The sequence below is a fragment of the Ranitomeya variabilis genome, chromosome 2, assembly GCF_051348905.1.
Source record: "Ranitomeya variabilis isolate aRanVar5 chromosome 2, aRanVar5.hap1, whole genome shotgun sequence".
NCBI classification, from domain to species: domain Eukaryota; kingdom Metazoa; phylum Chordata; class Amphibia; order Anura; family Dendrobatidae; genus Ranitomeya; species Ranitomeya variabilis.
Window position 1 is genome coordinate 1017821617 of NC_135233.1, and position 26420 is coordinate 1017848036.

Consider the following 26420-nt stretch of genomic DNA (forward strand, 5'->3'; position numbering starts at 1 on the left):
AAAGCGCTAGAGATGGGAACGATGACCGCTAGTCAGATTGACTAAATAAAGTAAAGTTACCACCAGATAATGGACTACTAGGAGAACAGACTTCATAGCTCAATTTATGGCAGTCTGTATTCTGTAAATGGTATGTATAGTTAAAGAGAGGAGGAGGCCAAAAAAAGGTAAAATCTTTCCAATGCCAGGTAGCCACTTTAAAGCCGCACTCTGATTTTTATTTTTACTTATACATTTTGGTCTACATATGATCAGTAATTAATTAATGACAAACGGAAATAATTTTTTACAGTTTTTAATCAGTCACAAATTCAGGACGGTAATGATGAAGACTTCTCATTACTTGTTCTATTTCTGCTGAAAAGAAAAAAAAACAAACAAATAAATGACCCCTAGAAAGAAAGATTGAATTATTAAGTCTTGCCTATCAGAGGAACTGTGTCTCATTGTGAGATGGTCTGGTTGGACAATTGACTCCGCATCCACTCATTACATGGCGGAGATCCCGCACGCTGCGTGATACACTCTGTAGCAGTCATTATGTTCCCCCCAAAAGTAGCCCGTTTGACTCTTTTGGTGTTACTTCCAAGGGCCCCCCTTGGGGCTGCTTTCCGTGTGGTAGCTGCTCAGCCTGTAAATATATCCCTAGAACTAAGGAGTTTACTAACTCCGCCGGGAATAGGACATACAAGATTGTGCACCATATTACGTGCAACACAGAAGCCGTTGTTTACTATGCCAAATGTCCGTGTGAACGCATTTACATTGGCATGACAACGAGGGCCTTTAAAATTCGTGTCCAGGAACACATTAGGGACATTAGAAATTCGGCTACATATTCTGAGCCCCTTTTGTTGAAGTCTATTCCTAGACATTTTTTTGAGTTCCACCATAGTAACCCCAAGGGTTTGAGCTTTCGTGGCATCGACCACGTCTATATGGGGATTCGTGGTGGCAACATTAGACAGAGGCTCCTCCAAAAGGAGACACGCTGGATGGTTAACCTGTGCACCCTTTCACCAATAGGCCTCAATGAGGCTATCAGTTTCAAGCCTTTTCTATAACTTCAGGCTGTTTTTAATTTTATTTTCTTTTATGTGTGTTTTTTTTTTTTTGTTTTTTGTTTTTTTTTATGTTTTCTTATGTTTGCTTTGTTGAAGTTATTTCTGTGTATCTTATACTGGTATTGAGTGTTACATTTTTATATTTATTTAGACACTTACCTGTTTTCTGTTCGTGATCTGTTCTATACGGTGGGATTTCGTGGTGGATTTTGTCGAGGAGGATGCCGTACCTATTGGAAGAAGAAGAATTCCATCAATTTTGGGACTATTGCTTCTTATCAACCATCGTCTGGGTCCCATTCTATCCTAATGTTTCATGATTTATTATGGACTTTATTTAATTTACTAATTGGGTTATAATGAGTGGTGTCATTACTATCAGTATCATTATGCTGTTTTGTATGCCACCTATTTAGTAGTATACTAATGTTTTGTATTTTCTGCATTTTAGTATATTTTTGTTACAGTTTTTTTACTGTGATGCCCGGCTCTGCAGAGTGTTACATTTTGGCACCATTTCTATCTTTATTTTTTATTATTGGTTTGCATATTTTGTTCACACTCTGCAATCCCGTGTTAGGCAGGGCACACCTTAAGTATATTATTATTTTGTAATTGAAATATATTTCACCTTGTGGGTCCATTAATTGCCACTCGGTAGTGGTGTCTGTGTATCTTCTTGCCTGTTTTATCCCTTTTTCTTTCCTTGCCCGTATAGCCCGCTTCATCATCTGTGGTATTAGCTTTATCTATCTATCCCTCGGTCCGGAGCGCGCTCCACGCATGCGCTGTGGCGCCCCCGGCCGTGTCGGGTGTTTGCGGCGTTGCCGTGGGGATGGGCGGAGATGACGGTGTCCTCCCGTCCACGCCCCATGGTGCGCCGCTGCATCCGCCGGCCGGGGTTTTCCACACCATGATGTATCTGACAGCATACCACTCCCTTCACTTCTTCCAATTTAGTCCGCTGTATTTCAGTGGTGGTATCGGCCCTTTACCCTCGGCGCGCCCCACGCATGCGCTGTGGTGCCCCCGGCAGGGTCGGGTGTTTGTGGCGTTGCCGTGGGGATGGGCGGAGATGACGTCAGTCCTCCCGCCCATGCCCCATGGTGCGCTGCTGCATCCGCCGGCCGGGGATTTCCACATAATGATGGATGTGCGCCGAGCTGACATTACACTGTGTTCCAAATTATTATGCAAATTGGATTTAAGTGTCATAAAGATTTAATTGTTTTGTTTTTCAAATAAACTTGTGGATGGTATTGTGTCTCAGGGCTCAATGAATCACTGAAATCAATCTTAAACACATGTGATAATTAGTTTTCCAGGTGATTCTAATTAAAGGAAAACTACTCAAAAATGATGTTCCACATTATTATGCAGGTCACTGGTTTCAAACAATATGGGAAATAAAAAGGATCTCTCTGCTGCTGAAAAGCGTTAAATAGTGCAATGCCTTGGACAAGGTATGAAAAAATTAGATATTTCACAAAAACTTAAGAGTGATAATCATACTCTGATGAGATTTGTGACTGAAACAGAGCACAGACAGAGTTCATGCAAATAAAGGCATAATGAGGAAGTTTTCTGCCAGACAAATTCATTGGATTAAGAGAGCAGCTGCCAAAATACCATTACAAAGCAGCAAACAGTTATTTGAAGCTGCTGGTGCCTCTGGAGTCCCTCGAACCCCAAGGTGTAGGATCCTTCAAAGGCTTTCTGTAGTGCATAAACCTACTATTTGGCCACCCCCAAACAGTGTTCACAAGCAGAAACGGTTGCAGTGGGCCCAGACATACATGAAGACTAATTTTCAAACAGTCTTGTTTACTGATGAGTGTCGAGCAACCCTGGACGGTCCAGATGGATGGAGTAGTGGATGGTTGGTGGATGGCCACCATGTCCCAACAAGGCTGCAACGTCAGCAAGGAGGTGGAGGAGTCATGTTTTGGGCTGGAATCATGGGGAACCAGCTGGTAGGGCCCTTTAAGGTTCCTGAAGGTGTGAAAATGACCTCTGCAAAGTATAGAGTTTCTGACTGACAACTTTCTTCCATGGTCTAAAAAGCAGAAACGTGCCTTCAGGAGCAAAATCATCTTCATGCATGACAATGAATACCTCTGAGTAATTGGCTTCTATGGGCATAAAAGGAGATAAACTCATGGTGTGGCCACCATCCTCCCCTGACTTCAACCCTATAGAGAACCTTTGGAGTATCATCAAACAAAAGATCTATGAGGGTGGGAGGCAGTTCACATCAAAACAGCAGCTCTGTGAGGCTATTCTGACTTCATGCAAAGAAATACAAGCAGAAACTCTCCATAAACTCACAAGATCAATGGATGCAAGAATTGTGAAGGTGATATCAAAGAAAGGTTCCTATGTTAACATGTATCTTGGCCTGTTAGGATGTTTTGGAGTTAAATAGCTTTTTTGTTCAGTGAATGTGACCTCCTAATGCTGCAAATTCCACAAATGAGCATTTTCAGTTCTTTAAAACATATCAAATGTTTAGAAATACTACTGTGCCTAATAATTTGGAACAGTGCATTTTGATTTTTTTTCATTTTGGAGATTATACTGTTATCATTGGGAGGTTTCTTCAATAAAATTTGATGTATACTCTAACGGGTGATGACTTTTATTAGACTGACTGTCATTTGCACTGACCATTTAGGAAAATCCGCGAAAAATGTCATTTGCATAATAATTTGGAACATAGTGTATACCTCCTTCCATTCTCTCCACTTCTTCCCATCTAGTCCGCTGCATCATTATAGTGGCGGCATCGGCTTTCTATCCTGAGCGCGCCCCACGCATGCGCTGCGGTGCCCCCGGCCGGGTCGGGTGTTTGCGGCGTTGCCATGGGGATGGGCGGAGATGACGTTCGTCCTCCCGCCCACGCCCCATGGTGCGCCGCTGCATCCGCCGGCCGGGGACTTCCGCATCATGATGGGTGCGCGCCGATTGGATGGTGTATTATCTTTCACTCCTATATAATCCCCAACCTGCCCAGCATTTAGCCACGCCTCCTGACGAAGCCCCTTAAGGCGAAACGTACGTCGAGGTCTCTTCCTGCCCACACCACGCCGGTGCCCGGTTGCTACCATGTCTCAAGGTAATGTCCTCTACCATCTTTAGCATGCATACATTTTCCCTCAGACTTGGAGGTACCGGTGCTAGTTACATCTTTATGCCCTGTCTTTGACCTGGCGCAGTGACTTTGCCATTTAACACTACACATATGGTTGTATACCATTCTTAATGGATCCATTTCATGGATTTATGGGTTATTTTAACCTGAACTATTTTTACTTTATCCATTTGGAGGTCTGAACTATTTAGGTATATCACTGCTTGCCATTGGTCTCATTCTTGGGCATTCCCCAGCGTGGTTGTGGAGTCAGGGTGCCTGAACGTGTTGTGTCCGCCTCCAGCAACCTATCAACATCTCTTTTTGCTGGTGGTATTAGTGGCATGTCCTCCCTTTCACCATTTTTGTCCATATTTAGTATTGCATTATTATGTATATGTCATCTTAATAAAATCATTTGTTCTTTGTTACCTCTTCTGTGTGGTTGTGAATTTTCATTTACATTTGGGTTCTTGATTTTGCAACCTAGCAGGTTTTTTATAGGTTTATATATTGCCCCTCTGACTTAGGAGAAGGAAGTCATATATCAGTGATAGAGAAGAATGATGGACGCTTGGCTCAAAGCTCCAACATAGAGATCAGGAAAGTAGACACTTCTCTCAGTCCCATTCTTTCCTTTGCTACTACAAACCTCCCAGAGATCTGCCTATTACTAGGAAACCTCAGTAACTAAGGGACAGAACAGGGAGGCTGACATCTGACACCTCAGTGACTGAAGGACACAGGAGCAAGGCTAACATCTGACACCTCAGTGACTTAAGGACACAAGAGAGAGGCTGACATCTGACACCTCAGTGACTGAAGGACACAAGAGAGAGGCTGACATCTGACACCTCAGTGACTGAAGGACAGAGGATCGAGGCTGACAACTGACACCTCAATGATTTATGAGAGAGGCTCACATAGATGTGACAGCAGCTCCATCCTCTCTTGTATGCAGTAGGATATGTATGTGCCCCCCGTGTATCGCTCTACCACAGACGCTGGCTGCCACTATGCTTTCATTGGCTAACATTATGACATCCATGTTTACTCTCTATGTGATTTGCATACCTCCCAACTTTTATAGAGCAGAAACAGGCACAAAGTATACATTGTGCAACGCATGTGGCAGCACATTTTGAGACATGCCCCTAGCCACGCCACAAGTCACATCCATGTTTAATTTCCTTCTACCATGCCAGGAGGAGATGTCAGAGAGGTGATTATTGTATTTTTGCCACATTTTTATTCCTTTTCTCCTTATTTGATGTGTTTTTGGTGCAGATGTGAAGCAATGTTTGTAATGTGTAAAGTCAGAGAAGATTCAAAGGTTTTCTGTACTATAAAAACCACATTTAAAATGCTGCTTCACATCTGCACCAAACAGACATCAAATAAGGGGGAAAAGGCATAAAATAAAAGCCGCAAACACACAATAATCAAAGAAGATTGTTATTGTGCCGTGCGGTGATAACACCTTCAGAAAATGCTACGAGTGAACACAGCCTCAGTGTTACATTTTTATAGCATTTTTTATGGCTTTAATGGAGAAGAAAAATCTCAGTCATGCCATTTTTTTACGTCATTTACCAATTACCATAAAGAATCTGATAACTGTGTTGGACGGGTTGTTACAATTATAGTGACACTAAATACATCTGTTATTTGCTGATTTGTGATATTTATTTTTTTTAAAAGTGCATTAAACATGACATTTTTTATACAAAATTCCCCTATACCGATCAGTGCAGGCTGGAGCTCGTAGTTTTAGCTGTTGCCTGCTATGATACAGGTTGTGAGTTAGAATCCTGGGGAGACCAGATCATAAAAAATAAGAAGATATATATTTTTTACTTGTTTTTTTAATTAAATTTTAATAATGTAATATTTTCCTACTAGAATACCTGCTATGTACAGGTGTACCTCTATGTACCAGTATAAGGCAGGTTTCATACTTGAGTTCAGGAGGGCTGAGGATAAGTTTCCGTGCGGTCGCCGCACATGTCAAATCGCCGCATGCGGACGCATCCGCATACAACGCATGTCCCTGCGTACCCAATGACTAAGCCGGCACGACCGTTGAAACGCGTATGATTTTAAATGCCCTTTAAGCCTGTGACTGTCACTGGTATGAATCACCCGTTTTTGTGTCTCTGGATATGAAGATGGATTTTGGACTTATGTGCTTTTAATGAAAGTGGCATAAAAGTTATTTTTTATGTATATCACCCACGCTGGCCTTCTGCTTCACCTTCATACTACATGCAGGACTGCATGATCCGCGCGGGGGAAACGGAGAGGAGGTGAGCTGATCTTTGTTGTTGTTTTTTTTTAATGTTAAAGATAGGTACGCAGGAAAATGCAGGATGCATGCAGAAGTAGGCAGAGCGTAGGCGGAGCTTCAGGAAGGAAGAAAGGAGGAAGTAGGCAGCCATCCTCAGCCCTCCTGAATGCAAGTATGAAACCAGCCTAATCTGCTTGTGGGTTCACTATACAGTGGGGAAAAAAGTATTTAGTCAGCCACCAATTGTGTAAGTTCTTCCACTTAAAAAGATGAGAGAGGCCTGTAATTGACATCATAGGTAGACCACAACTATGAGAGTCAAAATGAGAAAACAAATCCAGAAAATCACTTTCGTCTGGTTTGGCAAGATTTATTTTGGAAATTATGGTAGAAAATAAGTATTTGGTCACCTAAAAACATGCAAGATTTCTGGCACTCACAGACCTGTAACTTCTTCTTTAAGAGGCTCCTCTGTCCTCCACTCATTACCTGTAGTAATGGCACCTCTTTGAACTTTTTATCAGTATAAAAGACACCTGTCCACAACCTCAAACAGTCACACTCCAAACTCCACTATGGTGAAGACCAAAGAGCTGTCTAAGGACACCAGAAACAAAATTGTATCCCTGCACTAGGCTGGGAAGACTGAATCTGCAATAGGCAAGCAGCTTGGTGTGATGAAATCAACTGTGGGAGCATTAATGAGAAAATGGAAGACATACAAGACCACTGATAATCTCCCTTGCTCTGGGGCTCCACGCTGGATCTCACCCCGTGGGGTCAAAATGATCACAAGAACTGTGAGCAAAAATCCCAGAACCACATGGTGGGACCTAGTGAATAACCTGTATAGAGATGAGACCACCGTAGCAAAGGCTACCATCAGTAACACACTATGCCGCCAGGGATCCTGCAGGGCTAGATGTGTCCCCCTGCTTAAGCCAGTACATGTCCGGGCCCATCTGAAGTTTGCTAGAGAGCATTTTGGATTATCCACAAGAGTACTGAGAGAATGTCATATGGACTGATGAAACCAAAGTAGAACTGTTTAGTAGAAACAAAACTTGTCGTGTTTTGAGGAGACAGAATGCTGAGTTGCATCCAAAGAACGCCATACCTACTGTGAAGCGTGGGGGTGGCAACATCATGCTTTGGGGCTGTTTCTTTGCAAAGGGACCAGGACGACTGATCCATATACATGAAAGAATGAATGGGGCCATGTGTTGTGAGATTTTGAGTGCAAACCTCCTTCCATCAGCAAGGGCATTGAAGATGAAATGTGGATGGGTCTTTCAGCATGATAATGATCCCAAGCACACCATCAGGGCAACAAAGGAGTGGCTTCATAAGAAGCATATGAAGGTCCTGGAGTGGCCTAGCCAGTCTCCAGATCTCAACCCCATAGAAAACCTTTGGAAGGAGTTGAAAGTCCATGCTGCCCAGCGACAGGCCAAAACATCACTGCTCTAGAGGAGATCTGCATGGAGGAATGGGCCAACATTCCACCAACAGTGTGTGCCAACCTTGTGAAGACTTACAGAAAATGTTTGATCACTGTCATTGCCAACAAAGGATATATATCAAATATTGAGATCAACTTTTGTTAAAGACCAAATACTTATTTTCCACCATAATTTGCTAAATAAATCTTGCCAAATCAGACAAGGTGATTTTCTGGGTTTGTTTTCTTATTTTGACTCTCATAGTTGTGGTCTTCCTATGATGTCAATTACAGGCCTCTCATCATTTTAAATAGGAGAACTTTCACAATTGGTGGCTGGCTAAATACTTTTTTTTCCCACTATATGTACAAGTATAGAAAATTCACCTATGCTAACCAGTGCAGCCTGTAGCTCATAGCTTTAGCTACTTTCTGCAATGATAGAGGTCGTGGTTGAATTCCCAGGGAGACCAAATCATAATAAAAGGAAAGATTGTAAATGCAGAGCAGGGATGCCGTCCCCTCCCCGAGTAGGAAGAGCTACAGAGCAATGAAGAGAGAAGAGACCGGAGCAGAAGTCAGGGCAAAGCTATGGATTTGTAAGACGTAATGTAAAACAAAGGCGAGCAGAAGAAGGAGAATACTGAGCCGGTAATACTGTATGTCATGTCCATATATTACTTACATGTTTCATCCATCTCCTGGTCCAGCCTCTCTGTTTTCTAGTTCAAAAAGAATAAAACAAGATATTATATGAATAATAATAATAATATTTTTTCCCCATTAATACTATTTTATGTATTTTTATAAACCTGTGTAGTTTTTATTGTTGTATAAATAAAAATGATTTTTTAACCAATCTTAAAAGCATTAGTTTTGGTGTTTGCTAAAGATATTATAAGATCAGACCCCAATAATTATAACTAGTCCATTATATCCAAATTCCCTATATACACATAAAGGTACTTCTCACAAAATTAGAATATCATCAGAAGGTTAATTTATTTCAACTCTTCAATACAAAAAGCGAAACTTGTATAGAGTCATTACAAACAGAGTGATCTATTTCAAGTGTTTATTTCTGTTAATGTTGATGATTATGGCTTACAGCCAATGAAAACCCAAAAGTCATTATCTCAGTAAATTAGAATACTTTATAACACAAGCTTAAAAATTGATTTTAAAATCCTAAATGTTGGCCTACTGAAATGTATGTTCAGTAAATGCACTCAATATTTGGTCAGCGCTCCTTTTGCATCAATTACTGCATCAGTGTGGCGTGGCATGGAGGCGATCAGCCTGTGGCACTGCTGAGGTGTTATGGAAGCCCAGGTTGCTTTGATAGCAGCCTTCAGCTTGTCTGCATTGTTGGGATCTGGTGCCTCTCATCTTCCTCTTGACAATACCCAATAAATTGTCTGAGGGGTTAAGGTCAGGCGTGTTTGCTGGCCAATCAAGCACAGTGATACTGTTGTTTTTAAATTTGGCAGTGTGGACAGGTGTCACGTCCTGCTGTTGAATGACATTTCCATCTCCACAAAGCTTGTCGGCAGAGGGAAGCATGAAGGGCTCTAAAATTTCCTGGGAGATGGCTGCGCTGACTTTGGTCTTGATAAAACACAGTGGAACTACACCAGCAGATGACATCTCTCCCCACCATCACTGATTGTGGAAACTTCACACTACACCTCAAGCAGCTTGGATTGTGGCCTCTCCACTCTTCCTCCAGACTCTGGGACCTCGATTTCCAAATGAAATGCAAAATTTACTTTCATCTGAAAACAACACCTTGGACCTCTGAGCAACAGTCCAGTTCTTTTTCTCTTTGGCCAAGTAAGACGCTTCTGGTGTTGTCTATTGGTCATGCGTGGCTTGACACAAGGAATGTGACTCTTGTAGCCCATGTCCTGGATACGTCTGTGTGTGGTGGCTCTTGAAGTAATGACTCCAGCAGCAGTCCACTCATTGTGACTCTCCCCCAAATTTTTGAATGGTCTTTTCATAACAATCCTTTCAAGGCTGCAGTTATCCCGGTTGCTTGTGCACCTTTTTCTACCACACTTTTTCCTTCCAATCAACTTTCCATTAATATGCTTGGATACAGCACTCTGTGAACAGCCAGCTTCTTTACCAATGACTTTTTGTGGCTTACCCTCCTTGTGAAGTGTGTCAATGACTGCCTTCTGGACATTTGTCAGGTCAGGAGTCTTTGCCATGATTGTTTGATTAGTCTAATTTACTGAAATAATGACTTTTGTGTCTTCATTGGCTGTAAGCCATAATCACGAACATTAACAGAAATAAACACTAGAAATAGATCACTGTTTGTTTGTAATGACTATCTAATATATGAGTTTTACTTTTTGTATTGAAGAACTGAAATTAATTAACTTTTTGATGATATTCTAATTTTGCGAGAAGCACCTGTATAATGTCTCTGCTGCCTGTCTGATGTTTCCCCACTGTCACAGCTTTAGGTTACTTTCACCTCCAAAATGTAAAGTAAGCTATTTAACCATTTCTATAGAGGACCGTCACCTAGCCCCCAAAGATAAAGTAAAAATAGTAATATACATTTTAGTTGTGCAATTGCAGAAAAATTAACTTTTAATCCAAATGCAAATGTAGGCTCTTTGGTGCATCCCTGGCTCCCTGGACTCTCCAATTCGCGCACCCTGCACTGTATCTGAGCTTGATTGACAGTGCTCACATTCTCACTGGTGTGTGCTCCTTTAAATATCCTTGTGCATGTGCACCGATACTGGAGGAGCCCAGTGGTGCTCACATTGCAGGGCGGGCGCACACAGTGTGGGTGCAGGAATTCTATGATCCCTGGCTCCTCTCTGAAGCTGCACTTTCTAGTCCCTAATACAATGCTATGCTCACACGTTGTGTTTTTAATGAAAATTTTCAGCTGCATTTTACAGTACCAGCAAAGTCTATGAGATTGCAGAAATTTCATGACACACACTAGTTTTTTTGTCATCAGTATTTTGTGCTTTGCATGTTTTTTTGCACAATGCCGCATGTCACTTATTTCAGCGTTTTTTAAGCATTTTTCACCCATTGAAATGAATGGGTGGTGAAAAAATGCTAAAAAAAAACCGCACCAAAAATGCAGGTATCAGGTTTTGCTGCATTTTTTGTGTCAAAACCTGATGAAGTAGAATCAGATTTTTTCTATGCACTAAACTTTATCAGCATGCACAAGAGACCAATGTACCATGATAAAAACGCAGGTCTAAAAAGCAGAGAAAACACAGCAAAAATGCAGAATAAAATGCAACAAAAACTAAGCAAAACCTGCTTTATTTTCACAAGTTTCTTACTGCCAAGAGAGCAGCTTTAGCGTGTGGAAAAAAAATGCATCAAAAGCGCAACGTGTGAACATAGCCTAAATATTTAATTACGGTAGCTACATTTTTGTTTTTGGGGTGACAGACTCTTTTAAGAAGGACAGCGCACTGCCCATAGCAGCATCACATGGCCGCCACTTCCCATGTCATTCTCTATGATTAGTAATGGAGAATCCTGTCCTGTAGAAGCCAGCAATGATGTGATATCCTGGGACAGTGCTGGGAAGTCGGGATTATCTCTCCTACTCCAGGACACGGGTTGAATAAAAATGGATGTCACAATTTTCAGATCTATATTTTTAAAATATTTATATTTCCTTTACATTTCACAAAAACTTGCTACCTTGTGTTGGTATATCACATAAAATCCCTATGAAAAACATTTGTTTGTTTTTTTGAATATTTTTTAAAGGCACTGTAATGTATAATGTCCATATAATCCTCTTATTATCTCTCCACTTACAGGACTTCTCTGTTCTTCTCCATGGATTCTTCGTTATCTTCTCCACTGCTAGAGAACAGACACATACAGATATAACATGGCATATATAGAATTATATAGATATTCCTCCTAGCATTGAATTCATCCATGATCAGAGTGGGGGATGTCTGATCAGGGCCGGTTTTAGGCCTCCTTCACACGTCCTGGTGATTCCTGTACAGGAAAAACCAGTACTGGTGAGATCCGTGGTCCATGTCCATGTGCTTTCCATATATACGTATGTGACATCAGTGTATCTGTTTGCTGTCTGTGTGTCACATCTATGTGCCATCCGTGTGACACATACTGGCACCTGGGAAAAGCAGTACGGTTGGTGATGACCTCAGGAGCCGGCTGAGCATGGCAGCTCTCATCATTGTCGCCTGGTTTCCCTGTGATCTGTGCGACCAGGTGACAATGATGGGAGTTGAGAAAAGTCTCACAGTGCTAGCAGTGATCTCATTGAGATCACCGCACTTCATTGGGCCGCTCTAAGTACTGGATTATCCATTGGGCTTAGTCTGTTCCTGTAGGTGGTGTGGTAGAAGAGGACAGGACGCAGATTATATATCATATTATATTGATCAGGAGACAGGACATAGATTAGATATCACATTGTATTACATTCTCACTGGTTTACGGTGATGTTCTCCCAGTGATAGTAAGAAATGTGTTCATGTTGAGAACTATATTTTTCTCTTTATTCTATCAGGCAAAATCAGTTGTTCTGTGGAATGTTCTGTGGATTGTACTGTTTAATAGTCTGTGGAATTGTCAGGCTCACGCCCTGACTGGTGGGCGTGAGCTCGGGGGTTTGTAGCCACACTGTGCCACAAACCAGACTACCCTGGAAGGGGCGTGACTAGGACAGCTGCCTTGGGTTTCACTGGAGCCTCTAATGGTGAGCTCGGGCTTGTGCAGCAGGCAGCTCCCAGGTGCTACTCCAGGGCGGTGTCTGGTTGTGGCTGCTGATCCCACTTGGGGATGGCACACTAGAACATGTACGAGTAGCAAAGAGGCTGGTACTCTGGCAGGTGGGCACGGCAGAGACACAGGGCTGGCTTGCACGGCAGAGACACAGGGCTGGCAGGCACAGCTGAGACACAGGGCTGGCAGGCACGGCTGAGACATAGGGCAGGCTGGTGTGTATGAGGGAACAAGTAGGGACCTGTTCACAAAAGAGGTGCAGGTACGAAAGCAGGCAGAAAGGAACGAAGTATGAAGGAACAAGTTGGGACCTGTTCACACAGGAGGTGCAGGTACGGATGCTAGCAGGAAAGAAAAAAGTAGGAAGGAACAGGTTGGGACCTATTCACACAGGAGGTGCAGGTACGGATGCAAGCAGGAAGGAACAAAGTAGGAAGGAACAGGTTGGGACCTGTTCACACAGGGGGTGAACCGCAAGGTATGCGGAGAGGAGCTGCAGCAAGAGATACTGCAGCAGCAAGAGCAGAGCGAAACCACATGGTATGCAGAGAGGAGCTGCAGAAAAGAGATGCTGCAGCAGCAAGAGCCATCATGAAGCAGAACCGCAGGAGTACAGAGCACAGGCAGAGCCATAGAGAGACAAGGGTAGAGAGCAGGGTAGAACTACAAAGTGCGGAGCCAAGAGCAGAGTGAAGGCACAGAATGCAGAGCCAAGAGCAGAGCGAAGGCACAGTGCAGAGCCAAGAGCAGAGCAAGCCCCAGAGTGCAGAACAAAGTCAGAGATTGCAGAGCTAGAAGCAAATCAAGGTCGCAGAGTGCAGAGCCGAGAGCAGAGCAAAGAGGCACTGCAGGGAAAGAAACCACAGACAAGGAGACAGAGGTAGGACAAGGTAATGATACTATACAAGGTACAGAAACAAAGACACAGGGACCAGGATATTCTGCCTACTGGAGGGCAGTGTTGTGAATTTGGATTCTGGGCTCCCCCGGTGGCCGCTTGTGGAATTGGACTTGTCATCCTCTTTCCTGTTTCACCTGGTTCCATCAGTAGTGGGTGTCGCTATTTAAGCTCATTTCTCTGGTGGTTTCTTGCCGGTCAACAATGTTATCTGATGCCTCTCAGTGCTTGTTCCTGCTTCTAGACAGCTACTAGATAAGTTGGACTTTTGTCCATGTTTTGTTTTGCCTATTTGTTCCAGTTCACAGCTGAAGTTTTGTTACTGTGTCTGGAAAGCTCTCGTTGATCAGGGATTGCTACTCTGGCGTTATGAGTTAATGCCAGAGTTTAAGGTAATCTCTGGATGGTGTTTTGTTAGTGTTTTTCTGCTGACCATGAAAGTATACTATCTGTCTTCTGCTATCTAGTAAGCGGACCTCAAATTTGCTAAGACTATTTTCCTGCTGCGTTTGTTGTTTCATCTGAACTCACCGTCATTATATGTGGGGGGCTACTGTCTTCTTTGGAATATTTCTCTAGAGGTGAGCCAGGTCTTATATTTCCCTTTGCTAGCTATTTAGGTCTTAGGCCAGAGCTGGGCATCTAGCGATAAATAGGAAATGCTACCTGGCTATTTCTAGTTGCGCGGCAGGCTTAGTTCATGGTCAGTATAGTTCCATCTTCCGAGAGCTTGTCCCTCTATAGGCTTGCTATGATCTCTGCCTGCAGAGATCATGACAGTTTGACCGGCCAATAAAGTGTTAAAGACCCAGGTTGAGAAAGGAGAGTTATAAGAAGTCTGCTGGAATTTTTTTTTTTTTTTTTTTCCTCCAGTCTGCCTTGCTGCAGTCTTTTTTCTCTCTCTCCTCCTAATCTCTGTATGCTCTGTGTGCACCTGACAATAATGGATCTCCAGAGTGTAACTGCGGGTTTGAATAATCTCATCACGAAAGTACAAAATTTACAAGATTTTGTGGTACATGCTCCGGTATCTGAGCCGAGAATTCCTTTGCCGGAGTTCTTCACAGGGAATAGAGCTAGCTTCCAGAATTTCCGAAATAATTGTAAGCTTTATTTGTCCCTGAAGTCTCGTTCAGCTGGAGACCCTGCTCAGCAGGTTAGGATTGTGATTTCCTTGCTCAGGGGTGACCCTCAAGATTGGGCCTTCTCATTGCCAGCAGGGGATCCTGCGTTACGCGATGTGGATGCGTTTTTTCTGGCCTTGGGCTTGCTTTATGAGGAACCTCATTTGGAACTTCAGGCAGAAAAAACTTTGATGGCACTATCTCAGGGGCAAGACGAAGCTGAAGTTTTCTGCCAAAAATTCCGTAAATGGTCTGTGCTTACTCAGTGGAATGAGTGCGCCTTGGCGGCAACTTTCAGAGAAGGTCTCTCTGATGCCGTTAAGGATGTTATGGTGGGGTTCCCTTTGCCTGCAGGTCTGAATGAGTCCATGACAATGGCTATTCAGATTGATAGGCGTCTGCGGGAGCGCAAACCGGTGCACCATCTGGCGGTGTCTATGGAAAAGACGCCAGAAAGTATGCAGTGTGATAGAATTCTGTCCAGGAGCGAGCGACAGAATTTTAGACGGAAGAATGGATTGTGTTTCTATTGTGGGGATTCTACTCATGTTATATCAGCATGCTCTAGGCGTACAAAGAAGCTTGATAAGTCTGTTTCCATTGGCACCATTCAGTCTAAGTTTATTTTGTCTGTAACCCTGATTTGCTCTTTGTCATCCATTGCCACGGACGCCTATGTTGACTCTGGCGCCGCTCTGAGTCTTATGGATTGGTCCTTTGCCAATCGTTGTGGTTTTGATTTAGAGCCTTTGGAGACTCTTATTCCTCTGAAGGGGATTGACTCCACCCCATTGGCTAATAATAAACCACAATACTGGACACAAGTAACCATGCGTATCAATCCGGATCACCAGGAGATTATTCGTTTCCTGGTGCTGTATAATTTACATGACGATTTGGTACTGGGATTGCCATGGTTGCAGTCTCACAACCCAGTCTTGGACTGGAGAGCAATGTCTGTGTTGAGCTGGGGATGTAAGGGTATTCATGGGGACGTACCTTTGGTTTCTATTTCGTCGTCCATTCCCTCTGAAGTCCCTGAGTTCCTCTCTGATTATCAAGACGTCTTTGACGAACCCAAGCTTGGGTCGTTACCTCCGCACCGTGAGTGCGATTGTGCCATAGATTTGATACCGGGTTGTAAATATCCAAAGGGTCGTTTGTTTAATTTGTCTGTGCCGGAACATGCTGCTATGCGGGAATATATAAAGGAGTCTTTGGAAAAGGGACATATTCGTCCATCTTCTTCTCCCTTGGGAGCTGGGTTTTTCTTTGTCTCAAAAAAAGACGGCTCTTTGAGACCATGTATTGATTATCGGCTTCTGAATAAGATCACTGTTAAGTATCAATACCCATTGCCATTGCTTACTGATTTGTTTGCTCGTATAGAGGGTGCTAAGTGGTTCTCTAAAATTGATCTTCGTGGGGCGTATAATTTGGTGCGGATCAGGCAGGGGGATGAGTGGAAGACCGCATTTAATACGCCCGAGGGCCACTTTGAGTATTTGGTCATGCCTTTTGGTCTTTCTAATGCCCCTTCAGTTTTCCAGTCTTTTATGCATGATATTTTCCGCGATTTTCTGGATAAATTTATGATAATATATCTGGATGATATTCTGATTTTTTCTGATGACTGGGACTCTCATGTCCAGCAGGTCAGGAGAGTTTTTCAGGTTCTGCGGTCTAATTCTTTGTGTGTGAAGGGGTCTAAGTGCGTTTTTGGGGTCCAGAAAATTTCCTTTTTGGGGTATATTTTTTCTCCCTCTTCCATTGAGATGGATCCCGTCAAGGTGCAAGCTATTTGTGACTGGACTCAGCCCTCCTCTCTTAAGGGTCTTCAGAGATTTTTGGGCTTTGCCAACTTTTACCGCCGATTTATTGCTGGTTTTTCGGATGTCGTTAAACCACTGACTGATTTGACCAGACAAGGCGCTGATGTTGCTAATTGGTCCCCTCATGCTGTAGAGGCCTTTCAGGAGCTTAAGCGCCGTTTTGCCTCTGCCCCTGTGTTGCGTCAGCCTGATGTGAATCTGCCTTTTCAGGTTGAGGTTGACGCTTCGGAGATCGGAGCTGGGGCAGTGTTGTCGCAGAAAGGTTCCGACTGCTCCGTCATTAGGCCTTGTGCCTTCTTTTCTCGCAAATTTTCGCCCGCAGAGCGGAATTATGATGTTGGGAATCGGGAGCTTTTGGCCATGAAGTGGGCGTTTGAGGAGTGGCGCCATTGGCTCGAGGGGGCTAGGCATCAGGTGGTGGTATTGACTGACCACAAAAATTTGATTTATCTTGAGACTGCCAGACGCCTGAATCCTAGACAGGCGCGCTGGTCTTTATTTTTTTCTCGCTTTAATTTTGTGGTGTCATACCTACCGGGTTCTAAGAATGTTAAGGCAGATGCCCTTTCTAGGAGTTTTGACCCGGACTCTCCTGGTAATTCTGAACCCACAGGTATCCTTAGGGAGGGAGTAATTTTGTCGGCCGTTTCTCCTGATCTGCGGCGGTCCTTGCAAGAGTTTCAGGCGGATAGACCGGATCGTTGTCCGCCTGATAGACTGTTTGTTCCGGATGATTGGACCAGCAGAGTCATCTCTGAGGTACATTCTTCTGCATTGGCAGGTCATCCCGGAATTTTTGGTACCAGGGATTTGGTGGCAAGATCCTTCTGGTGGCCTTCCCTGTCACGAGATGTGCGAGTCTTTGTGCAGTCATGTGACGTTTGTGCTCGGGCCAAGTCTTGTAGTTCTCGGGCTAGCGGACTGCTGTTGCCCTTGCCTATTCCTAAGAGGCCTTGGACACACATCTCGATGGATTTTATTTCAGATCTGCCTGTTTCCCAGAAGATGTCTGTCATCTGGGTGGTCTGTGACCGTTTCTCTAAAATGGTCCATTTGGTTCCTCTGCCCAAGTTGCCTTCTTCTTCTGAGTTGGTTCCTCTGTTTTTTCAGAATGTTGTCCGATTGCACGGTATTCCTGAGAATATTGTTTCTGACAGAGGTACCCAATTTGTGTCTAGATTTTGGCGGGCATTCTGTGCTAGGATGGGCATAGATTTGTCTTTTTCATCTGCTTTTCACCCTCAGACTAATGGCCAGACCGAGCGGACTAATCAGACCCTTGAGACATATCTGAGGTGTTTTGTCTCTGCTGACCAGGATGATTGGGTTGCTTTTTTGCCATTGGCAGAGTTCGCCCTCAATAATCGGGCCAGTTCTTCCACCTTGGTGTCCCCGTTTTTCTGTAATTCGGGGTTTCACCCTCGATTTTCCTCCGGTCAGGTGGAATCCTCGGATTGTCCTGGAGTGGATGCGGTGGTGGAGAGATTGCATCACATCTGGGGGCAGGTTATGGACAATTTGAAGTTGTCCCAGGAGAAGACTCAGCGTTTTGCCAACCGTCGTCGTCGTGTTGGTTCTCGGCTTTGTGTTGGAGATTTAGTGTGGTTGTCTTCTCGTTTTGTCCCTATGAGGGTCTCTTCTCCTAAGTTTAAACCTCGGTTCATCGGCCCTTATAGAATATTGGAGATTCTTAATCCTGTTTCTTTCCGTTTGGACCTCCCTGCGTCCTTTTCCATTCATAACGTTTTTCATCGGTCGTTATTGCGCAGGTATGAGGTACCTGTTGTACCTTCAGTTGAGCCTCCTGCTCCGGTGTTGGTTGAGGGTGAGTTGGAGTACGTTGTGGAGAAAATTTTGGACTCTCGTGTTTCCAGACGGAAACTCCAGTATCTGGTCAACTGGAAGGGTTACGGCCAGGAGGATAATTCTTGGGTCAATGCATCTGATGTTCATGCTTCTGATCTTGTTCGTGCCTTCCATAGGGCTCATCCTGGTCGCCCTGGTGGATCTGGTGAGGGTTCGGTGCCCCCTCCTTGAGGGGGGGGTACTGTTGTGAATTTGGATTCTGGGCTCCCCCGGTGGCCGCTTGTGGAATTGGACTTGTCATCCTCTTTCCTGTTTCACCTGGTTCCATCAGTAGTGGGTGTCGCTATTTAAGCTCATTTCTCTGGTGGTTTCTTGCCGGTCAACAATGTTATCTGATGCCTCTCAGTGCTTGTTCCTGCTTCTAGACAGCTACTAGATAAGTTGGACTTTTGTCCATGTTTTGTTTTGCCTATTTGTTCCAGTTCACAGCTGAAGTTTTGTTACTGTGTCTGGAAAGCTCTCGTTGATCAGGGATTGCTACTCTGGCGTTATGAGTTAATGCCAGAGTTTAAGGTAATCTCTGGATGGTGTTTTGTTAGTGTTTTTCTGCTGACCATGAAAGTATACTATCTGTCTTCTGCTATCTAGTAAGCGGACCTCAAATTTGCTAAGACTATTTTCCTGCTGCGTTTGTTGTTTCATCTGAACTCACCGTCATTATATGTGGGGGGCTACTGTCTTCTTTGGAATATTTCTCTAGAGGTGAGCCAGGTCTTATATTTCCCTTTGCTAGCTATTTAGGTCTTAGGCCAGAGCTGGGCATCTAGCGATAAATAGGAAATGCTACCTGGCTATTTCTAGTTGCGCGGCAGGCTTAGTTCATGGTCAGTATAGTTCCATCTTCCGAGAGCTTGTCCCTCTATAGGCTTGCTATGATCTCTGCCTGCAGAGATCATGACAGGGCAGACAGACAAGAACAAGGCAAGGAGTAAAGCCTACAGAGAAGGCAAAACACAGAGCAAGGCCTGGCAGCTCAGAAGGAAAACACTAACTGAGTTAAAGGGAACCTGTCACTCCCAAAATCGAAGGTGAGCTAAGCGCACCGGCATCAGGGGCTTATCTACAACATTCTGGAATGCTGTAGATAAGCCCCGATGTATCCTGAAAGATGAGAAAAAGAGGTTAGATTATACTCATCCAGGGGCTGTCCTGCTGCGGTTCTGGTCCGATGGGCGTCGCGGTCCGGGGCCTCCCATCTTCATAGGATGAAGTCCTCTTCTTGTATTCACGCTGTGGCTCCGGTGCAGGCGTACTTTGTCTGCCCTGTTGAGGACCGCGACGCCCAGGTGAGTATAATCTAACATCTTTTTCTCATCTTTCAGGATACATTGGGGGCTTATCTACAGCAATACAGAATGCTGTAGATAAGCCCCTGATACCGGTGGGCTTAGCTCATCTTCCATTTTGGGGGTGACAGGTTCCCTTTAACACATTGCACAGGCAAGTTCCACAGGGTGAAGCTGCCCTAAATACTAGAGGCCTCTTGATAATTGATCAGGGACACATTAGACAGGTGCACCCTGATTCCATAAGAACCAGAGAGTTCTGGCGCCGCCCCCCTATGCGCACAGCCAGGAAGCATGCAGAGAGCAGGCAGAAAGCAAGATACACAGAGCATGGAGCCGGCAGCAGACAGAGACCACAACATGACCTGGAGTCAGGTACGGACTGGGACTGAAATTCAGCCCTGGCATTTGAAATCACACAGGCCCATGCTGTCACTGTCCCCATGAACCAGATGGAATACATTACTAATATTACCCTGAATGGAGGAAAGGAAGATTTACTACAAGTCCAATATTTCTAATGATACCCGTAGCCTGCTGCGGTAAGTGACGGAGTCAGCGACTTTGTGCTCCGTCACATCTCTTAAGAGTATGGGTGTCTTGAGAACACAGATTCTGCTAACAACATAGCAAACAAGGCAGCCCACAACCAGACAGGCCCTTCTGGCATTTGCTAGAATTGCCAGATGGCCAGTCCGGCCCTGCCTGGAGTAGTGGGTAAGATGGTGTGTGAGGGATGGGAGGCCATCTGTTACAGGAATATTCTGTGGAAGGTTCTGAGGATTGTTATGAGGAATGTTCTGTGGAATGTTCTGTGGATTGTTCTGTGGAATGTTCTGGGGAATGTTCTGTGGAATGTTCTGTGGATTGTTCTGGGGAATGTTCTGTGGAATGTTCTGGGGAATGTTCTGGGGAATGATCTGGGGAATGTTCTGGGGAATGTTCTGCGGATTGTTCTGTGGAATGTTCTGGGGATTGTTCTGAGGATTGTTATGAGGAACGTTCTGTGGAATGTTCTGTGGATTGTTCTGTGGAAAATTTTGTGATTGTGGAATAGGCTTCTCCTTTCCATTCTCTATACTTACAAAATAGTGTCCGGTGTCCATTCGGAGATGTTTTTGCTATAAAAGAAGAAAAAACTCCAGTTACAATGATTGATTCAGAAATGTGTAGAATATTTCATCTATAACATTATAATATGTGTCACTGGGAATATTGCTTCGGCTCTTTACATAGAATACTCTTATATTGTAAGACTAGAGTGATTTCATTGATTCTTCATAAACGCTGGCTCGGCATGCTCTGATAACTAGTCAAATAACCATATTTATGACTCTATATAATTCCCAAAGCAACCAGGTAAATTTCAGTATGTGGCATTGGCAGCGTTGGTTGCTAATACCCTGGGCAAGGCAGTATTTTGTGCCCCATAACCCATGACTTATTAGCACTGCTTAGACCAGTATTGGACCTCTTATTACACAGGCACATGTATTGAATTTGGAGCTGAAAAAGATGTACCGTAATTATGGTTTGCTCTCTGATCTACTAGTTTTATCTTGTCTTTGTTGAAATCAGACATAACATTTACAATTTTTTATAAATGTGTTATATTTTTTTAATCTTTTATTTTGTTATACTTTTTTTTCGTGACAAGTTTATCACGTAAACTGAGCCATAACTCGGTAAGGCCTCTTTTTTTTTTAAGCAGATATTTTTATTAAACAGTAAGGGTAATGCATGGAAATTACGTTACTGTGAACAGTACATATATGTACCGTATTTTACTTTTTAAGAAATTTTTTAAACCCCAAACCAAACTCTCCCCTCCCCTCCCTCCCAACCTTTAGAGACCTGACAAAAACAGCCCCAGTTTGCTACATCGTACATAGTTATACAAGAAAAGGAAAATGACTTGTCGATACTGCTCTCAAGAGGGCAGAAAACCCAAGAACAGAAACAGTCACTTAAATCACGTTGACTCGAGCCACGGATTCCACAACCTGCTGAAGAGGTCCATCTTGTTTCTCTTAAGGTAGATACTCCTCTCCAAAGCAATAATGTGATCCACTTGCGTCATAAAGTCCCTTCTTGTTGGTGGCTCTTCCCTAATCCAGAACTTGGCAATCAACTTTCGTGCAATAAACAGCAATCTAGCAATAACCATTTTATACAGATTGTCAGTTAAAATCTCCTCTACGTAACCCAAAACACATACCAAAGGGTCCTGTGGCATAGAGCAATTATATGTCAATCCCACTTTATTTAGTACCACAATCCAAAAGGAGGAAAGCCTGGTGCATTGCCACATCATATGGAGGATGCCCGCCTCGGATTGCGAGCACCTAGGGCATTCTGAATTAGGTCTCAGACTGGCTTTGAATAACATGTCCGGAGTTCTGTAAGCCCTATGGATAACAAATAGTTGTGACAACCTCCCAGGCTCGCTCATTGAGATCTTGGGGACGTACTCCAATATTGAGTCCCAACGATCGTTGTCAATCACCCCCAGGTCAGCATCCCATTTCGCCCTAGCTCTAATAGGGTGTCCCTCTAAGAAAGAGAATAGAAGAAATTCGTATATTCCCGAGATCACCCCCTTCGTGCCTCCCCCCATAAGAATAAAATCCAGCATGAGATCAACCTGAATCTCCATAGGCCCTCTCTTACACTGTGCCTGGTATGCATGTGAGATGCGGCTATACTGATACATCTCAGAGTTTGGCAGTAGAAATTCTTCCTGCAATGCCTCGAAGTTCCTAATCCTACCCTGATGTAATATTTGGCTCATCCGAGAGATGCCTGCCTCCCTCCAGACATGAAATCCCGCCATCTGTCTGAACTCTGGTAAGAGATAATTATTCCAAATAGGTGCCCTCACTCCCCTAATTACCTTTACTGTGTCCCAAACCTTGTGAATAAGCCTAATAGTGCAGAATTTAGAGCCCCTCTCATGGAAATGCCCACCCTCCAGGCCATCACTCAATACCTTCGACCCAATCAGTGTCCTCAGTCTACAGGGTATCCGTTCCCCACCCGAATCCACACCCCATCCCCTAAAGTGCTGACACTGTGATGCCAAAAAGTTTAGCCACGGATTAGGTAGTGCCACCCCACCCTCCGTCTTTGGCCTTTGTAGAATTTCCTGTTTAAATCTGGGGCTTTTCCCACCCCAGATCAGCTCGCCAAATAAGGATCTGATCCTCCGAAATCTGCTCCGTGATATCCATACAGGGGAGTTGTGTAACATATAAAGCAGTTGCGGCATCACAATCATCTTTCTCAGGTTGAGTGCCGTTGATTTGTTGGGCATAAAGCCTGATTGGTCAGGGTGAACCAGTTTGTCAATCACCCTAGTCAACCTATTTGCCAAGGCTTTTGCCAAAATCTTTATGTCGGCCGTCAGCAGAGAGATTGGTCTATAGGATTCTGGTAGCTGTAGGTCCTTGTCGGCTTTAGGGATAACCACCACAACAGCCTCTCTCATTGACAAAGGCAGCTCCCCTCTTTCCAACGAACTATTGTACACCCCTACCAGTTTGGCCAACAGAGTATCTTTCAAAATCTCATAGATCTCAGCTGGAATACCGTCCGCCCCCGGAGCCTTACCCCCAGCTACGCCCGCTAAAGCAGCCCCCAATTCTTCCTCCCCTATCGGCTCCTCCAATCACTCACATTCCTCCCTACTCAACCTAGGCAGATCAATCCCCTCCAAGTACCTGGTCATATCCTCAGACCCCCTCCCCACGCTAGAAGTGTATAATTTACCATAGAATTTTCTAAACACTTCCAGAATTTGCTCCCCCGAGTAACCAACGTCCCGTCCTCAGTTTTAATGGAGTAGACATGCGAGGAGCCTCTCTGTGCAGATGCCACTACAGAAAGTAAGTGTCCCACCTTTTCCCCTTCTGAATAGAAAGTTTCTTTTTGAAAAGCCCGCGACCTCTCCGCTTTTCTCAAATATAACTGGTTAACCTCTTGCTGAGCTACCCTCATACGGCTCTGAGACTCCTTAGTGTGGTGGGCCCCCAATGTCGCCTCAGCTGCCTTCAGTTCTTCCAAGACAGCTTGATCCTGTGCTCTAGTCCTTGTCTTATGTCTTGAGATGTCACGAAACAGAATACCCCTTAAATACGCCTTCATAGTGTCCCATACTACATGGCTTTCTGCACTACCTTCATTGATCTTAAAAAACTCCTCTAGCTCTGTTCCCACCCTTTCCATATCCAAAAGTTGTATCCAGGAGGGGTGAAATTTCCAACCCATCCTCCCCGATCCAACCTGACCAGATAACTTCAGAGAGACCTGAACTGGGCTATGATCTGATAAAATCTTAGGACTATATTCCACCCCACTTAACAGTTCGTTCATCCCATCGTTACCCAAGGCAACATCGATTCGTGACATAGAGCCATACGTAGTCGAGTAGCAGGAGTAAGAATATGTATTAACATTGCGAACCCGCCATAAGTCAATCCAACCTATTTCTCTAAGATAATTTCCAAAAGGAGTGACATTTCCGTCCCTGCGCAGCGAGGCGTGATTACTCTTGTCCCAGTGGGCATCAGCTATATTGTTCACATCTCCCACCACTAGAAGGGGAACCCCATCCCATCCTCTCATAAACTCCAATATGTCCTGAATTTTCTTACCAGAATATGGCGGGGGTATATATAATGAAACAATGCAAATCAAACGATTAAAGATTTTACACACTAAAAAAACATATTGACCATCCTTATCAATTTTAACCTCAATTTCCTCAAATGGAGTATTTGTATGGATTAAAACTGACACCCCCCTTGCATAATTAGAGAATGTCGAGTGATACGCACACCCATCGCTTCTGTAACATATCAACTTTTTCTTCCACTAAGTGGGTTTCTTGCAGGCAAATCACCGAGGGCCTCTGTTTCAGTAGGTACTGAAATATTGCTGCCCGTTTAGTAGCGTCTGCTAACCCCCTGACATTCCAACTTATAATATTAACATCCCCTCCCATTTCCTTAAAGAAAGATAAAACGTGAGAACGGTCTCCCCCAGGTCTCCACCGATACCCGCCTCCCCCCCATCCCCCCCACAACCAAACCATCCTCCCCATCTGAAACTCAACAAAATTCAGATAAAACAAACTTTCTTTCTCTATGTGAGAACTGAGAGCCCTCTCTCCCCCTCCCACCGCGACCAATATGAACTATTCATTGCGCCGCCGAACGCGCGGCCAAAGGAAGATGGCCGCCCCCACCGATCACCAATGAAATAGCGCACATCGCGGTCTTTTCACTCCCCTGTGCAGTGGATTCGGGACCTTGGGCATGCGCACACCACTACGCCACCAACGGAAAACTAAGCAAGATCAGGGGGAAGACACCACGCCCATTTGACCAGACCAGCCTGATTGACAGGCGAAAACGACTACTTTGGTAACGTATTTCGGCAGCATAGGTGGGAATCGGGGTCCACAAAATATACTATTGCAATGCACAGCTCAGGCCCTATTTAACAGTATTTTTATCTCATACGGAAAAAACGGGGTGACCGGTTCCCTTTAATAGGGTTTCCTGATCCCGGTAGTCCAAGATTTTTGCCAGTATAGCTCAAGGGGGAGAGCCGGGTGGCAGGGGCCGAGTGGGGACTCTATGAGCCCTTTCCACCGAAAAGTGATTTGTAAGGTCGTCACCTCCCACCGAGTTCTTAAGCCATGCCTCAATATATTCAGTGGGATTATTCCCCTCCACCTTCTCCGGCATCCCAATTATTCTTAAATTATTCCTTCGGGAACAGTTTTCCAAGTCGTCTGTTTTAAATTCTAATTCTGCAATACGTTGAATGTATTTCTTTTCTCTTTTTAACAGTTCGTTTGTCTGATCCTCCACACTGCCCACACGTTCCTCCACCACCTCCACTCTCTTCTCCACCTTGCGCATAGCAGAGTTAAGGGACTTCATTTCAACTTTTAAATCATCCACCCTTATGTTCAGCGCAGCCAGGGCAGATTTGCAGTGTATAACAACAGAGAAAATGTCCTGCAGTGTTGGTTCACTCATGTTTAAGTGCTGCTCACCATCAGAATCATCAGTCAGCACTGGGCTGGCAGCAGATGTCGCATTGTCAGCACTATGCATTTCCTGTCTCTGCGGGGTTTCCCTCTCTCCAAGCCCCTAAGGATCCAGCAGCAGGGCACCCCCCTCCTCCGTGCGGGCAAACCGCTCCAGCCGGGCGATTACCTCCAGCCTCTGGCGGTATGAAGCGCTGGCTCTGGCCGCCTCCTCCTCTGCCACGGCGCCATCTTGGATTTTCGCACCTGCCGCAGGCGCCGACTGTTTTCGGCGTGGCATCGCCGCTCCTCACCGCCCGTTACCTCCGGTGCTTTCCTCCGTACGCAGGGGTCCTGCGGTGCCTCTCTGCCCAGTTTCGGCATTCGGCGGCGCCTTCAAGGGTGAGTAATAGGAGCGGTGCGGGGAGAGAGATCCGTCGCACGTCCGCTCACATCGCTCGCTAGGGCACGCCCCCAGTAAGGCCTCTTTCACACTTCCATCTTTTAGCTCCCGTCGAAATCCGTCGATTTTTGAAAAAACAGGATCCAGCAAATTTTTCTGCTGGATCCTGTTTTTTCCCATAGACTTGTATTAGCGACGGATTGTGACGGATCCTGTGCAGATTGTAAAATCGGAAGTGTAAAAGAAGCCTAAGGCTACTTTCACACTTGTGTCGGTACGGGGCCGTCG

The 26420-nt window shown here is 44.6% G+C and overlaps 1 protein-coding gene across 1 annotated transcript in view; it reads right to left on the bottom strand.

The window, feature by feature from the left end:
- Window positions 1-272: 272 nt before the first annotated feature.
- The window catches only part of LOC143804035 (uncharacterized), a 47271-nt gene continuing 21123 nt past the window's right edge, over window positions 273-26420 (bottom strand). The window contains exons 10-14 of the mRNA XM_077281777.1: window positions 20778-20813; window positions 11742-11789; window positions 8608-8644; window positions 1224-1294; window positions 273-357 (exon numbers count right to left, since the gene is read on the bottom strand). Coding sequence (XP_077137892.1) covers window positions 1247-1294; window positions 8608-8644; window positions 11742-11789; window positions 20778-20813 — 169 coding nt within the window. The 3' untranslated portion in view covers window positions 273-357; window positions 1224-1246. The remainder of the gene's footprint in view (window positions 358-1223; window positions 1295-8607; window positions 8645-11741; window positions 11790-20777; window positions 20814-26420) is intronic.